Below are 17,075 nucleotides of genomic sequence, written 5' to 3' on the forward strand. Positions count from 1 at the left end.
GAATGAAATGAACCGTGCTCATTGATTTTTACCATCGCCGTAGAAAATTAGGATACGTAAGATGCCGTTTAACGTCGCAGGCCATCGACACCTGAAAATGAAAGGTACCAATTGGCATCTCCCGTTAACAACGTTCGAAAAATGGCACCAATCCGCGTCTCCGGTCAACAACGATCGAAAAATGAAAAACGCCAGTTGGCACCTCAGGTCAACAAGAACCAACAATTTTATTATGAGAAAAGTACGAAAGAAATACGAAAAAGTACCATTGTAATTTTTTAACATTAATTGGGGACGTATTAAATTGAACGTTCAGGTCTTCAAATGCTTAAGGTTGAGGAAATCGTGGAAATCAGTATGAAGGCACTCAGTGTCTAATATTAAACAATATATTGGGTTCGGAACGAAAGTTCGTAGCGCTTTTAAATTGAAATTCATGGTAAAATTGAGATATTTATTTATAGATTTATTCAATAACATATTTTTCTGTCCTGTTCTATCACTTTTTGCCATTTCTTAGGTAACTTATCGTGTTATTGAATAAACCTATGAATAAATGATGGAAATTACGCTGGACCATTGACATTTGAAAATTTTGAAAGTTCATGGTAACCAGAATTTGTCACTCCAGATGTTCCGGTCCTTTGCGATAATGGCGGCTGGCCGTCGATGTCCCTGGAAGTGAGGTTTTAAAAGAAACAAACGAGTAACGTCACCATTTTATAACATTTGGACTTTAAAAAGTTCGAACATAAAATTGCACATTACATTTGTATATCTGTTAATTTTGTTGGAAGAACAAAAAAAAAACAATTTTTTAAAACACATTTTTTTAAACACGTTATAACGCTTGAACAATTATCATAGTCGAATATCTAAGAAACTAAAGAAGATACGATTTAATATAAAATGACGTAACATTTGACTCTTTTTGTAAAATCATATACGTAATCAAATACACCAGAAAAAATCTGAGAAAGCTTATGCAGGGTGTCCCAAAAAATGTATGCACAGTTTGAATGTTGGTCGATTCATTATTACCAATTAACGACACCCCGAAAAAAAAGAAAAATAAGAAAGTTATGAAAGTTACATTTTTTAGGGCACTCTGTATATTATCACAAGTGGATCCTATCGTACCAAACGACTTCCAACATTTTTTTTCATGTATCATTAGATATTGTAAATATTGGACTACAATGCACAATTTGGCGTTCAAATTCACTTATTTCAAAGTTATTTGTAAAATATAGGTATACGTCCTACATCCATGAAAATACTGAACCAGTTGTAAAATTCTTGTAAATGCGATTTTCAATCTTCCTACAAATACTTTAGATACTCGCAAGAATTTACTGTACATAATAATAGTAATAATAGTATATTAGTACGAACAATTCGTATATAAATTCTCAACAATTCCTATACTTCTAAAATATATAATTGTGATATGTTTGTAAAGATTTTTAGCGCACCATAAAATTCAATAGTTCGCAGAAACATGATACAAATCGTTGTAAATTTGTTAAAAATTCATCTTTTATTTACAAACAGGCAGGAGTAACGCTGTACAAGTTGTACAAATGTTGCAAATATTTGGAATGTAAAGCATATTTCGTTCGATAATGACTGGTTCCTTGGTTACGTAACACCATTATTTAACAATTAGACAGAGTAATATGCGGAATGTACTTGAAACATCATCGTTCCTGTTTGCACTCTTCTCTCGATTCGGTTCACGGTCATGGAAGGTTCTAAAACTCAGGTACCCAAACGGTTCTCGTGCAGTTCCCATCCGATCTGAAACTCGAGCCTCATTGCGTCTCTCTAATATCTCGGAATATCCCAGCGGTTTCGAGCTATAATAGTTACAGACGGACGCGTTCTCGCTTTCTCTAATTTACATTTCCGTTTATCTCTTTCTTCTTTTCGCCGTCAACGATCGACTGCGCGGAATCGTCCTTAATAAAATCGCGACGTTTGTCGACATCCTCGGCCCCGTAAAGATCCAAATCTTTCCCGAGGTAACAGACAGCCGCATCGAACAGCACTCCTATCGTCGAGAAGCCTGAAAAATTATTTCAAGTTGAACAAGACGTCTTAATCGCAGCATGCGTACGCTACTGCATACAGTCGAGAGCAAAAATTGGCATAGATCTTAAACTATCATTCGATTGTAGGGGAGAGATAATTTATAAATATATACATTTATAAATCATAGTTGATAGACGTCACTGGTAACGCGGTATTTTTCCTGTCAAGGATATGTACACTAAATCCAAAAACTATTCGAACACTAAATTTTCGATTCTCGAGAAATTGTCACTATTTAAACTACGATAACTTTCGATACTTTATATACGAACATACGAAGATACGAAGATACTTTCAAGTACAGTGAACTCTCGATATATGTCAACAACACGGGTCTTGCCAGCGTCGTGTATCGTCCAGGAGACATACTCGAGCCAAGTTATGTTTACACTCCTCGGCGTCCGAGGCCTCACGAGTTTCCTGGTCCCTCGCGGGGTATACCCCGCGGTAGTGGGGATAATTCCGTGACGTTTATCATCCAGTTTTGGCGACATATATAGAGAAATCACTGTATACCATTTTAGATTAAATAATCCGATTGTTCTAAAAAAGTTAAAGAAACTTGATATTTACAATTATTGTGCGATACATTAACGAAAATAAATGCACAGATATTTTGTTGGGGTTACGAGAGACCGTTGCAGGGTCAAGAAAAGAAATAAATGTATACGTAGATCCAGTATTTTGCAATGAATGCAGACTAGATTTTTATTCCGCATAAAAAGCCTCGGCAACACTTACCCGCGGACGTGATGTTAACCAGATATCTGAAGTTCCGTCTATGATGGAACCAGCAGTTCCCCCTAGTCCCGCAGGACTCTTCCCAGATCAAGCAAGTGGAATCGATGATGACTCCGTAGATAATTGGACCCGGTATCAACGCGAACAAAGAAATCGTCATCAGGGTGATACCCTGCGCAAAGCTTTTGTCCTTCTTGTCGACGCTTCGATAATTCACCAGGACGTTACCAATCTTCCCGGAACACGCCAGCGTCTGTATGATGCAGGTGAAGACCATGAACAGAAGGTACGGGTGACTGCAATCGCTGGTGCACGGTCCAGCTCTGACTTTGTCAAAGTCGAGGCTGTAAGGATCGTTCATGTAGACTGGCTGATTGAGCACGAGCCATTTGCTGTCGGTGGTATAATCGAACTGGTCTTCGAAATTCAACGGATCCGCCGATAACAGGCAGCTGCAATTCCCGAACTCTTTGTCGCTTATTATCGCCCGGCAACCAGCGTGACAAGCTGAGAAAAATGTCGTCCTCGACGCCTCGTGGCAAACCGGAGAATACTTGACGCCTTCGCAGTTGCAACCGACGTTGCAACTCGATGTCAGGTTCATCCTGAAACAATGACACGCTGAGTCATCACTCGGGACCGAAAACTTTTATCGTGTACAGACGCTGTTTCTTGATCTCTTGCCACTAGCGTGGAACGTAGAAAGAGATAATACATTTTTGTGTTTCATTGTTTATTTGTGGAACTTTTCCCAACGTATTTGTGACAGTTTTCTCGTTAATATGACTCCAAACACGACCCAATTTTGATTATATCCGCTGATTTAGTTCACGATACAGTAGAACCTCGATTATCCGAACTGATCGGATAACGCGTTTCACGTGTAAACAATCTAAAGCGATTCATGTACAACGAGCTATTCAAAGAGGTTTTATCTGGCACTGTAACTATATAAGTGATTGTTCTATTATCCGAACACGCACTTTCCACTGAATAAAACAGGTAAATACGACCTAAATGGTGTCGTGTCGCGTATCGTTTTAATCAATATCAATTAAAAATGTCACAAATATGTTATTAAGGATTGAACAATCCATGATAGAGTAGAGCCTCGATTATCCGAACTTCTCAGTGGAACATAAGTGCCTGGGTGCTAGCACAGTTAACTAATTAAGGTGCTAGAATAAATTGTTACTGGGTTGGGCAATGAATCGTGATATAGATCGCTTAATCTTTTAATCGGTGAGACAAATATTTCTCTTATTTTGTTTATTAACAAGTGAAAGAAGATATGCTTCTAATCGATCGTTTACAAATAACCTTAAACAAAATGAATATTGTAAATTGTTTACATTTTTATTATGTGATGCATGGCAGTCTGTATAATCAGATTAGTCCTTTATAAGCATACAGTAAAATCTTGATCTAAGCTTGATTCTCGGGTCCGTGCTCCGACATATATCGTGTAGAGCAGAGCCGGGCAACTTCTTCAACCGAGACAGCTCGAGCTTCTTGACCCCTCGCGGGATATGTCATCCAGTGGAGGGGGGTAGGTGAACTGACTAAGATCGTACAGCTCCGTTCGGTTTTGATCAAGACTTTACTGTATTATTAACACGTTGGTTGCCGTGTCGGTCAGATATAATTGACGCAATCCCTCTTCCCTTTTAAAAAATACAAGAAGTAATCATTGCAATAAAATTGACTGTGATATTTCGATGTTGTTTATCTAAATCACTTTGATTTTGTGGATTTTTGGGGATGATGGTTTGGCAGCCAACCTGTTGAAAGCTACTTTTTCGTAAACAAAGAGTCTAGATGAATTCTACTGATTTTATTCGATCATTGTAATTATGAAAATGGTAATTTGAAATTGTCAGACACTAGTCGCGGTAAATACGAAAACGTACTCACTGCATAGTGTCAAAATCGAGGCCTCTGACGTCAACGTCTGCGCAACCAAGGAAAATGAAAAGTATTTGACCAGCGACAAAGCAGACACCAACAAACACGTTCCATGCGAGCAACGGCCTAGGGCCGGGCTTGAATCTGCTAATTACCATTCCAGAGAATAGAAATCCTAGCACCATACCGACCAGCGATATAGGACCTTGACACACAGAAACACGTTAATCGCCGTCCCCTTATTCAATGTCAATTTAAATAACGTTCACGTATACACTGAATCTATTTACTCCTTTATTCCAATATTTAATATTTTAACCGTTGTGTGGGCAGCCAAAACGTGTACATAATTTAAAAATTTTAATATTTAAAAGAATGGACGGCGGTTTTGTAATATTTTTTAAAGAACGTTAAATAGTTGTTGAAAGAAATGTAGTAAATGGATACCTGGTAGCCTACACAAGGATTGAATCTTGATTTTGTTGTTATTTGATAGAATCATTTTTTAATTGGCTTTGTAAACATAAACAACCTGCTTGTATTAGAAATTTCTACCTGTTAGAAAATTGTTAGGTGAACAAATTAATTCATGATCCACAGAATTAATTTATCCTAAACTCAAACTTTTTGCAGGCCGTATTGAAATTTATTAATTACTTGTAAGATAAAATGGAATAAATACATAGGGAAACCAAGAAAATTATTTTGGAGAGTAGAATGTATGCTAACTATTTTCAAATAAACAACAGATTCAAGAAAAAAAGAGCTAAAAATTAATTTATACACCTATTATATTGATTAGAACCCTAATATACAAAAATTCTCATTTTATTCTTATGGAAAAATGCGTTGGTAAATTTAGTGCTTCATAGTAATAATTACTTAAAATTCTATTTTTTAAATATATTTTTGAACTCCTTAATCGTCCATAAATTAAGCATAGAAAGTATTAGCAAACATTAGCTGATTAACTAAACCTTTGCATAATTTTTAATCTTTTATCCCAGGGTTAAGAATCCAGGCTAATAAAATCAATAAATTAATTTTACAAATACACAGACTTTACAAAATATTAGTTTACGAGTTACTACGATTGCCACCATAGGTATTTGGATAACAGGTTAAGGATAACATCACATCCTCTAAAAATTCTATGGTCTCGGATATCTTCGAAAAATGAGACATACTTTGAACAGAATACTTTGAAAAACAAAAGACAACTATGTATTTTGATCTTTCGTAAAAGACCTTTATTTGCTAAGCATATGATAGTAGTAATGTTAGTATCTGTCAGTGATTGCTATGAAAGTCTTACCAGCAATGACAGTGCCCCCAGCCGCAGACTTGCTATACTGAACCTCGAGGTACTTAGCCAAAAAGGTAATGTAAGACGACGCGCCTAACACGTAGAACACCCCGCTCAGGTTGTTGAACGTTAACAGCCAGTTTGTCAACAATCTTTTCATCGCTGTCGGAAATTCCCGTATAGTTGGAATGTATTCGGTCTCGAGTGACTTCCGCGGCTCCATCGGCGGCATGTACTGCTCTTGCGCGGTTAGGTGTAACTTTAATGGTATACTACCATCCTACAGCATACAGAAAACAGCTTGTACAATTGCATCACAGAAACTCTAATGATTTTAGCTTCAAGTTTATTTGTCACCGCGAACGCGATGACTTTCGTCACTTGTTTCCTTTTGTCCCTCGTTACCAGCGAGAAATGGAAGGTAATTACCAGACTTCGAATTTTATGCATTTATTCCAAAAATGAGTAGATGCAGTCGGAAAAGGTAAAAACGATTAAAAACAGTATAAAATAAAATATTGCACGAAGATTCTAGAACTACTTCAGTTTATATGATATCTTTGTGTGAAAAGATTTTATACAGAGTGTGCCAAAAATGTTGTAGCTCCTTGAAAAGGGTGATTCCTGAGCTCATTTGAATTAACTTTTTCCTTTGCAAAAATCTTCTCCACGGCTTTGTTAAGGAGATATTGACGAAAAACAAGGACCAATCAGAGAACGGTTACAGCAGGTGGATTCCGATTAGGCGATACGACCCGCTGAGCGTGACATTGGCATTAGTTCAGCCGGAATCCGCCTGCTATAACTCAGCTCTGATTTGTCCCCTATTATCGTCAATAACTCTTTTACAAAGCAAAGAAAAAAATTATTATAATAACCTCAGGAATCACCCTTTTCAAGGAAGTACAACATTTTTGGGACACCCTGCATATGTATAAATAATACGTAAAATAGTTTCATAAATAATAAAGAAAAGGAAAGAATTTCTTTTGTTGACTAGAAATTTCCTTATAGAAAAAATAAAATAAACATAGACATTAATATTTGTTTATATACACGTTTCCGTATGTTTAAACGAAATAACACGAATGGATAAAGATTTATGATCGATTACTGCTCAACCTTTTATGAGAGAATATTTGTATTGAATAATCGAAGCGATTCCCATTATAATTGATTTTATTAGAATGCCTTTAGTAGAATAAGTTTGCACAACAAAAACTGAAATTATTTAAACATATTCTTTTATGATAATTTTGTAGTTTCTCAGACCTTTTATGAATGAAAATAATAGAGGAATATTCTACAAGATTTTAATTTTTTGATGTTAATATCAATAGAACATCTTGCTCTCACCAGCTTGGCAGTGTCAATTGCAGCAGTGGTCTTTGGTTTCGGCAGATCTCGAGGGAACATGGCGATTAAAATCGAGAACATGCCCATCGTGGCACCAAGGATAATCCAGCCTAGCCACCAAGCGCCCAACCATCTTGGATCGTTTTTCGTGATCACAGGATGCAAACTGGGATCAATGTACAGGCTGAGGCAACCGTAGCCCAGTAAAAATCCTATGGCTGGGCCAACTGTTCGAAGAGCGAATGTAAAACCTGCGAAATATTTGAATACGAATCATAATACAATCCTCTGCATACACGTTTTATTGTTAAGTGTTAATATTAAAATATAGAACACTGTACAAAATATACTGTGAGTACTGAAGCCAGAAAATGATTCTCAAACAACAGAATTTAGTTTGATTAAATATTATGAAATATTCTGTCTCGTGATAAAATGATACTAGCATAAAAATATCAAAATTAAATTAATAATTATATTAATGTGAAGGAAAATGTATAAATGAAATTATTTTTATAGAATGTGAAAAAATATAAAAATGTACTGCAGAGGAACATGTATAAATGAAGCTACTTTGATAAAATGTAAAATGAATGTTTGTAACTATGACTGTAAAATCTTTTACTTAAAGCGTAATAAGTATACTAATGTTATTTGTATATTAATGTCGTATATTAGACTACTTTTGAACGATAAATAAAAAATTTGAATTTTCTGCATATACTTTTTCAATTTGATGTGTCTGTTGCAATGTGTACTCTAGCATATCAATATTTACGCCAATAAATGCAATTTCATTCACATTCCTTGCATGTGACATCAGCCGCTTATCCTAGAGCGTGATGGAAAGAAAAAATGAAAATCAGATATCTACAATTATTGATAAGATAGAAGTTATTTTTGAGAACAAAGGTATTTATACATTATAACGACAATTGAATCCGATAAAAATCTGTTATGTGTACATATTGCTACATGTGTACTTCATATCGACATCTTCAAAATCCTTTCAGTCATTGACTTTGATGAATAAAAGCACGATGATTAAAGAGACAAAACGCTTTGGATACTGTTGCGCTTATGTGTACCGTACGAAAATTAATCTGATCAACTGAAAACTATGGAGTCATTATTTTTATCAGGCGCGGTCGACGCGGTCACAAGAAAATAGTAGCCCTTCACGATCTATGTCACAGCACGGGTTGGGTACTTTCTATTTGGGTACTTTTCAAATTCTGTTCTTATGGCGATTTTTGTGGTAATGCGTGTCAGCCTCCAATCGAACGTGCCGAATAATTACCTAAAAGCATGGGAGTATTTTTCTTCTCAGTATTATCGTCCAAATACGTCTGTCCAAGGCCGTAATATAGAGTGGTGCCAATTCCGAGGATGAATTGCGAGAGGAAGACCAGAAGCCGCGGAAGAATGCTGACGTCGAGCATGCTCTCCTCGTCGCAGAGCTGCGGTTTGACGACTCGTGGACAAATCGCCAGGTCCTCGGGGATCGTGGTGGTATTTAGTAATGTCCGATCGAGGTGTTCCTTCGTCAAGGCCATCGCGTCCCTTCCGGGCCCGAACAAGAAATGTGGAAGCGCGAGAACGAGGCAAGAGAACGCGCTGAGACCGACGCCGATCGCGATCCATCTTGGACGATGTCCCGAGCCGCCGTAATAGGTCAGTATCAATGACAAAATCTGCGAGATCTCGTTGCCAGACAGAATCAGTCCTGAAAACACAATTCATATTGCTATATCAGGGTACAGTACCCTAACAAAAGACCTCTCCTAATACGAGACCCATGCTTATCTTCAACACAGAACGCTTAAGTGTATTATAGCAATGTAATTTTACTCCGTAATAAATGTTGATTTACTCCAAATTAACCCTTTTGCAAATCAAATTCACCCTTTCACAGATTAAATTCACCTTTTTTGTAAATCTTGGGTATAAAACTTCCTCGAGCCTTTCTTCGGATTTTGGAAAATTTTCAATTTTTTTAAACACATTTTCCTAATCCGAAAAACTCGGTAGAATGGTACTACCCTATAACCACAGTTGCGGTAGGAGTTAGGTATGAAGAAAGGTCTATCGAATGATATGTAGAAAGATCTACTTGATTTAGGGGCACCTTTGACCCCCCACCCTTATCTGACTATACCCTTTGCAAAGTTTGTGATCCGGAAGTCAAATTCTTGCATTACAGGGTAGCGTTTCTCTTCGAGGGGTCGGCTCGAGCGCACCTCGACAAAGTAAGAGAATAGATATAGTGAGCGAATGGGAGATAGATGCAGTCCGTCGAGCATGGAGGTTTGTCAGTTCAAGGGGCTGCCGTGAGCATAAACACTAAACGCATAATAAACAAATTTGAATTCAGTAATGTTCGTCTTACCTCTTCAAATACGGTGCCAGTGGGTTGTTGAGATTCTTCCGATTAAAATGAGTACGAACACGATGTAAATCGATCTATTTTTTTAGATGTCATACATAGTAATCTTAAGCTACGTCCACATTGAAGCTATAACGAGCAACTTTTAGTTGACGTTGCATGTATCTTGAAAAAATCGCCGCTTTTGTCCAATGAAAGAAAAAGGAGGCACAAACGGCGACGAAAAGTTGCTCGATGTTGCTTCAGTGTGGACGTAGCTTTACGCGTGCCCTTAATCTTGTTATTTACCTCAATTTCTATAAAAATAGTCCCATTTACGTTGTATTTGGACTCTTTTTAATCGGAAGAATCTCAACAATCGACTGGCAGTACGTTTGAAGAGGTAAGACGAAAATGACTGAATTTGACATTTTCAAATAATACATATATACGAAGCAATATAATCAACAAAATTTATTAGGAGAGTTATTCCTAAAACACACAGCTAAATAATCATTAACCTAATATACAGAAAGCGATATGATTAATAAGATTAATTTAAAAAAAAAAACAAAAAGCGAAAGAATTTACACAATCCTAATACAAAGAATGAAACAAATGTGTGTGCCAGATGTGCCATTGCTTCTTTATCGTCGATGGGAACGCGGTGATGTAACATTTGACAGAATAAAAAGCAGGACAATCCGGTAAGATCGAAGTGTCCTTTGCAGCTAAAAAAATCGCATCATTTAATGCCGATATCGAATTACAATGAACCAATGCAGATACATCGATCGATCAGCGAACGCAATAACATCGGCCACGTAAAACCGCGAACGCCGGATTGTATCGATTTCTCACGCGACTGCTATAGCGCGTAATTAACGTTTTAGAAGATTGCGTGTACAGGCGAATAATATATCAGCATACGCAACATCCGCGTATTATTTAATGGTAAACAATCGAGCGCCGATCGATCTCTTGCTCGCGGAACCGTTCCAAGAATTCCAAGTTTTCATCAAACGGAATGACAACAAAGGAATTTGTGTTTTCAAGTAAACTGTGATGACACGATATCGCGCGACATTAGCAAATATTCCGTGAAAACAGCTTAAAGAATAACATCCAATTTTGATTTCTTATTGTTGATTATCATGTTGTATCTTTTTTTTTACCCCATAATAACGGGAAAAATGTACACGTGCCGATGAAAAAAAATCGACGCATATCAATTGTTTACATTTATAATTATCTTTTATTGCGTCTATATCACTTTTGCAGCGTGTCATTTTAATTGATTAAGGCTTTTATTTTCATAAAATTTTCTTGAACAAACATTATTAGTGATATCTTCAAATGAACGTTCTAGAAATTCTATTTTGAAATTGTGCTTCGGGAGGATAAAAAGAAAATTTTGTAGCAAATACTATTCTCATATACTGAAATAGTTAATGTCACGTTCAAGAACATACTTTTGAAGAAATTGGATATAAAATTCATTTTTATTCGCTGTACTCGTAAATGTACTTGTAAATGTACAATAAAAATTAATGCAGTTATTATTCAATTTTTAATCTCACAGATCTCTTAACATGGAAATTAATGTTTCTTTAATCAGTCAAATAAAATAAAATCTCTGTCGAAACTCAGAATCCGACCATAATTTGTGACACGTTTCTTTAATCTTGTTCTAAAATTGTGTTGCATATTTCAGTGTCAAACCTTGTTTTTTTATTCAACCCTACGGACATATCTGTGACAGTCTTCCTGATTGAAATGACTGCAAACACAATGCAACCTGGATCATATTTAGTTGTATAGTCCACGATACGATACAACCTCGATTATCCGAATTCATTAATAATACAACAGGTACATTTTACAGTTGCTCGTACAGTGCCAGATACTGTACAATAGATCTATATTGATTTGTACAATGAATCATGTTTTACATAGATCGCTTTACGATAATAGAGAATTCGTCGCCAGTTCGGATAATCGAGGTTCCACTAAATCGTCAATTACACAAGCAACTATACTCCAAAGTATGTCGAGTGTGGACTCATTTTAATCAGAAAAATGTCACGGATATGTTGGCATAAGTTTCCTAAAGAAATCATGCAAAAACAAAAAGTTCGAGTTAGTAAAATTGAATTGTCCCATCAATATACATACCCTAATTCCATATCATACTTCTCGTCGAATATTTTCGGAAATTGTGAAGAAAAATTTGAATAAGGGAATAGCCTAGTAGTGTCAAGATCCGCGATCTATAGATCCCGTTACGTTTGCTCGTGAAAGGGGGTCGAACGCGAGACCCGCGACATCGCGAAAAGTATTTCGTGTACGTACCCTTGGCGTATATTGTGACTAACAATAAACTCGTATAAATGCATATCCGTGTGTCTTCGCAATGCGTGTTCAGCGCTCGTTGCTCTAACGACAGATTTCTCACTTCTATGATTGCGACACACTACTTACCTACTAGACGAACGCACACCGACACGCGATTATCTTTGCTCGGGGCCGACCATGCACGGTGCACGCGTGTTGCGAATACAAGCGCGAGCGCTTCAATGCGTGTACACTGTGCAGCGACGTTTGACTACCGGGTTTCGACGTTACTTTTCGCGAAAATACAACGACACCGACCGAAACTCGACACTTTTCAACGGGATCCATCGATCAGATTCGCACCGTATCAGTCTCGATTGTTCGAATAATTTTAATCCAGAAGATGGTATCTTACAGTCGATATTATAAGAACACTTCGAGAGCTTATAGATACGTTTACAATATAGCAGTTAGTTGGAAATGTATTACAAAAAGAAAATATATTATGTAATTACAATTTTATGTATTTTGTTGTATGACTTCACTTGCTAAATAAACCGCTTGGTTTGAGGCAATAATAAATAAATAAATAATTAGTGGTAGTTTTGTCGATATGGCTCTTCTGTAAGCGTTGCTGAAAACAATTCGTTGAAGTCATGTCACTAATATTTTTAAACCTGTTTAATTTCGTTCTGGGAAATACACTTGCATGTACAATTTGTTTATTAATAAATTTATAATTTATAATGTATGTGCCATGTTTGCCATGGAATTTTGATACACACAGAACTTGAAGACTGAAATTTAAACATGTGCAAATATAGATTAACGATTTATATTTATTAATCAATGTCAATTGTGTGTTAGTTTAATGAGCGTTTGTATTAATAACTGTTATTCTTGGTATCGCGGTCTTTTTTATTGCGTTATGATAAATTGTGTAATAAAAAGAGTTTTAATATAGATTTTATTGTGTAATAGAAAGAATTCTCACAAACAAAATTACATATGTCAACAATAGCTTGGGTGATTAACACTAACGTACGTTATACTAGCATCATTATGAGTGGTATCTTTATTAGTTTTCTATAATACGTACATATAGGTCATTTTGTATAGATGTGAATTCTCAAAAACAAACATATCTACACTACAAGATAAAGGTATTGAGAAATAGATAAATTATATAAGAATTTATCTTTTTAATCTGATTAATGTATCCGTCACACTGGAAGCAAAATAATTTACTTTACAACTGCGTTATACGAGTCCCTTTTGTTAGCGTAGATTTCTTCGCATTTGAAATAAAAAGTTAAGAGTTTTCTGCTTTGAAGCCTCGAAAGTGCAATAAAGTTTAATAAAACTATGATTTTTAATAAACAATTTTATGAATCTTCCATTCTGATGTCTTTACATAAATTTGTATGTGCTCGTGTAAACATAATTACCTAACGTTTGCACTCTATTAATACTCGCATCTACATATTGGTTTATAACGAGTGCACTCGTACGTTGTAAAGAAATAACAATTGCTTTTACTTTAGCAGATGTACTGTTATAAGGATACGTATAAAGTGAAAACGTATTTGTAGATTTTAGACATCTTGGAATATCTTAAAACGAGGGCGAAATGAAAAATGGAAAAATTCTAAAAAATATCCAATAATAATTCTAAAAAATATCGACAAATTTTTATGACCCGACGCAGGTTCAATTTGAAAATTGAACTACACGGGTAAGGGGTGAATTGGAGTATTTAAAAAAATACATACCCGTTGTGCGACTAGGTATTTTGAACCTCTTTTCCAACGTGGTGAGGGTGACAACGATGTAAATGAAAGCCATCGCCTGTACGGTGCCGAGAAGGCCGTACACAGCGATGAAATTTCTCGAGGTGGCACGATCTCGCAGCCATCGGGGATAAATCCCGCAAATTCCACAATCTTTGGTCATCCCTCCAACTGTACTACAGAATTTACGTACTTGTTACTTTACATGTCCCAGGCAATTCATAATTGTTGCTATTTTCGCAAAATTATCACTATCTTTATACACAACAAAAATATTCTCCCTCGATCGTAACAAACCGGAGTAAAATAGCAATTTATCTCCATTTCTTAACACGTCCAACAAGTTGAAAATAATATGACAATATTTTTAAATTCTAACAATTTTTCATTTCACTATACCTGTATTTTCATACTGTATTTTTATCATAAATGCATAAAATCCGCAGTATAATTATCACTGATTATAGATCACCTCTGACAATGAGTTGTATCATGTACAACTTGCAAGTTTAACTGTCATGTCAAACACAGATTTCGATACAGCTCAAATAAATAAAAAGCTAAGGAGTCTGCGATTATGTCAATTAGATTAACTTCTTTCTGCGATATTTCTTCGCGCAGTGTCGTAGAATTCTATTGGGACAGCCAAAACTTTTATCCACCGTCTCCTTTTAATATAAATTGTCATCGTTTTGCTAATAGCATAAACAATTCAGCAATCTGCTTAATGCAATATTTCTAGAAATCGACACCTCTTTTTCAAACACGTAAAAATTATTATCATGAGCGTCTAACAATTTCTCCTACGGAGTACCGTCGATTTGTTTGTTGAAAAAAGAACCACCGTACAGAGATTAAATTATCTAATTCCAGTCTGACAGTAGGAGATAAATGAAGCGAATAGAAATGTTTGTTGATAAGCCTACAATGAGTTTTCTTGTGTTCTGGGGTATCATAATCAGTTATAGATCTTATACGCAAGCGGTTAAGTAATTATTACACAGGGACATAATTTCTGTACAAGAATAAAAATTCTGATTTATTGATGCACATAAATTCGTGATTTTTTTCGAGAAATTAAGACGTCACTGAATAGTGTACATCGAATGTACATTATTTTTCTTCGAAATAATCAAAATTATTTCTCCCGCTAAGATCACTTCGTTAACGACTGATTTTGGATAAGAATTCACTGAAATGAATTCCAAATAACAACTCCCACGTGATGAAAAAACAAGGATATCCAAGGATATCCATCAATTTGAACGATGTATTGTTTCCAGGGAAAATGTATAGACTAAAAGCAGTTAGATAAGAGGCTCACAAGACGTATCCAATCATCGACAGTTTATCTGATTAATTCAGATACCGTCGATGCATGGATTATTGTGTTTAACAGTGAGATTACTAAACGGGCCCTGCGCGGAACTTTGATCGTTAGGAATTAACCGATTTAATAGAAACTGAAACGATTCGGGCCGCTTGAAACACGAACGCGAACGCAACAAACAAAAGCAAATGATCGCGCGGTTTTTTCCACCCTCCTTCGAAACTAAATTCTAAGCATCCACGAGTGACTTTCTTTTCTTTTTTTTTCTTCTCAAAACGAAAGCGTCAGAGATTCGCGATACTCGCGCAAATTTGCCGCAGAAGACGAATTAAGTGGTTCGGAAAATCTGGTTCGAACATGACACGAAAGAAACGGTTTCATTTCGCGTAATTCCCGTGAAGTAAGCAGTCGAACACGGCCAGTGTAATGGATTTATTTACGAATGGTCACGAACGTAATTGTCGTGTGCACCACGGGCACCTGAGATGATTACGCAATTGCAATTTAACGGGGTATAGATTTCGTTGTGACGTTCGGAGACTGCATTAATACGGAGTTCCAGTCGATTGTTACTTCCGCCACGTCGTGTTACAAGAAGCACTCTAAGAATTGCGGACCTAAGCATAAGCTTCGCGATAAGCTTTCTCAACCGAGAAAAGTCGGCTTTTGGCTACCAGTAACCAGCGAGAGGCATTTCTCCGCGCAAATTTTTCTTTTTTACACAACCAATTTCATAATTAAACTTAAATCGCCCGAAACTCTGCTACCAAAAATTGGTAGCTCTAGTAAAATCAATCTCCAGCAATTTTCATTTTTCTAAATGGAAAACAAAGGGATGAAAAATGCTCTTGTAAAAATGTTACAAACTTTTGGGACATTTATAAAATATTATTAACAATTGTCGTCGAAACTGCAACTCTTTTGCACTGAAAATCGACGATTGCAACCACTCTCTCTCTCTCTTAGTAGTAAGCACTGTATAACTATTTTTATAGCGTTATTGTTTTATCTATAACAGGATACGTAAATGCCGGAACGTACAAATTAAGCCTAACTTTTATAATCTATTGAGTAAGAACATTACGATATAAACTTACAATGCAAACTTGCTACTTCAACAATCTATCATTTCACTTGCAATGTATATTCTGTTAGCAACCACATATGATAATAAAATTGAATAGTTCCAAAAACTTAGGATAAAACGATTAGCATTCCACCCGTACCGAAATCGAAACGAAAATGCACCAAATAAGCTATTAATACAAAAAAATAACACCATTAAAATGCATCTCACTCGTATAAAAATTACAACGAAAATGAGCTAATTAAGGTGTTAATACCAAAGGTAATGTCATTAACATTTTGCAGTTTTATTCGTAGAAAGAATCTAAAAATCAATAATTTGTTCAAGCTATGCTGGAATAATTGTGGGATTAACGTGTACTACTTCTTGTGTGGTTCTTGAGGCGATGTCGCGATGAAAATAGGCGATTCGAAGAGGAGATGACGTTTGGAGAAAAAAAATATGCGGTGGAGTCTGTGTGTCGTCGTCGGTGTAAGGTAAAACACGCGAGAATTCCATTGGTCTCACCTTGACGTTAGGCCACGTGCTTCTGCATGGACTTAGGAAGGACTTCCAGGTCGCGAGTCCTTTTTGGATCGCGATCCTTTGAGTCTCCCCCTGGCTCTCGTGACCTCCCTCGCAGAAACTCAAAAACCACTAAGCGCCTATGAGCGCGCTCTAGTTTACGTGAATATACGCGAGATAACTGAGCCTCGCTCTTGTGTCAATGGCAATGCTCCCCTACTATTTCTCCATCAAACCGAATGATAAGCGGGGGCATCATTCTG

General features: G+C 36.3%; 1 protein-coding gene across 2 annotated transcripts; it reads right to left on the reverse strand.

The window, feature by feature from the left end:
- Positions 1–1,514: 1,514 nt before the first annotated feature.
- Positions 1,515–17,011, reverse strand: Oatp33ea (Organic anion transporting polypeptide 33Ea). Of its 2 annotated transcripts, none has more exons than XM_076805970.1 (8): positions 16,816–17,011; positions 13,874–14,062; positions 8,703–9,128; positions 7,403–7,653; positions 6,056–6,326; positions 4,750–4,945; positions 2,836–3,440; positions 1,515–2,068 (listed from the first exon to the last, which is right to left on the reverse strand). In XM_076805970.1, the coding sequence occupies exons 2-8, from the start codon at positions 14,052–14,054 to the stop codon at positions 1,896–1,898; spliced, it is 2,103 nt and encodes a 700-aa protein (XP_076662085.1). In that variant the 5' UTR covers positions 14,055–14,062; positions 16,816–17,011; the 3' UTR covers positions 1,515–1,895. The 2 variants fall into 2 exon arrangements, with proteins under 2 accessions (XP_076662085.1, XP_076662084.1); XM_076805969.1 differs by having other exon boundaries at positions 13,874–14,067.
- Positions 17,012–17,075: the final 64 nt, after the last annotated feature.

Source organism: Halictus rubicundus, chromosome 2 (assembly GCF_050948215.1).
Source record: "Halictus rubicundus isolate RS-2024b chromosome 2, iyHalRubi1_principal, whole genome shotgun sequence".
In the NCBI taxonomy this organism is placed as follows: Eukaryota; Metazoa; Arthropoda; class Insecta; order Hymenoptera; family Halictidae; genus Halictus; species Halictus rubicundus.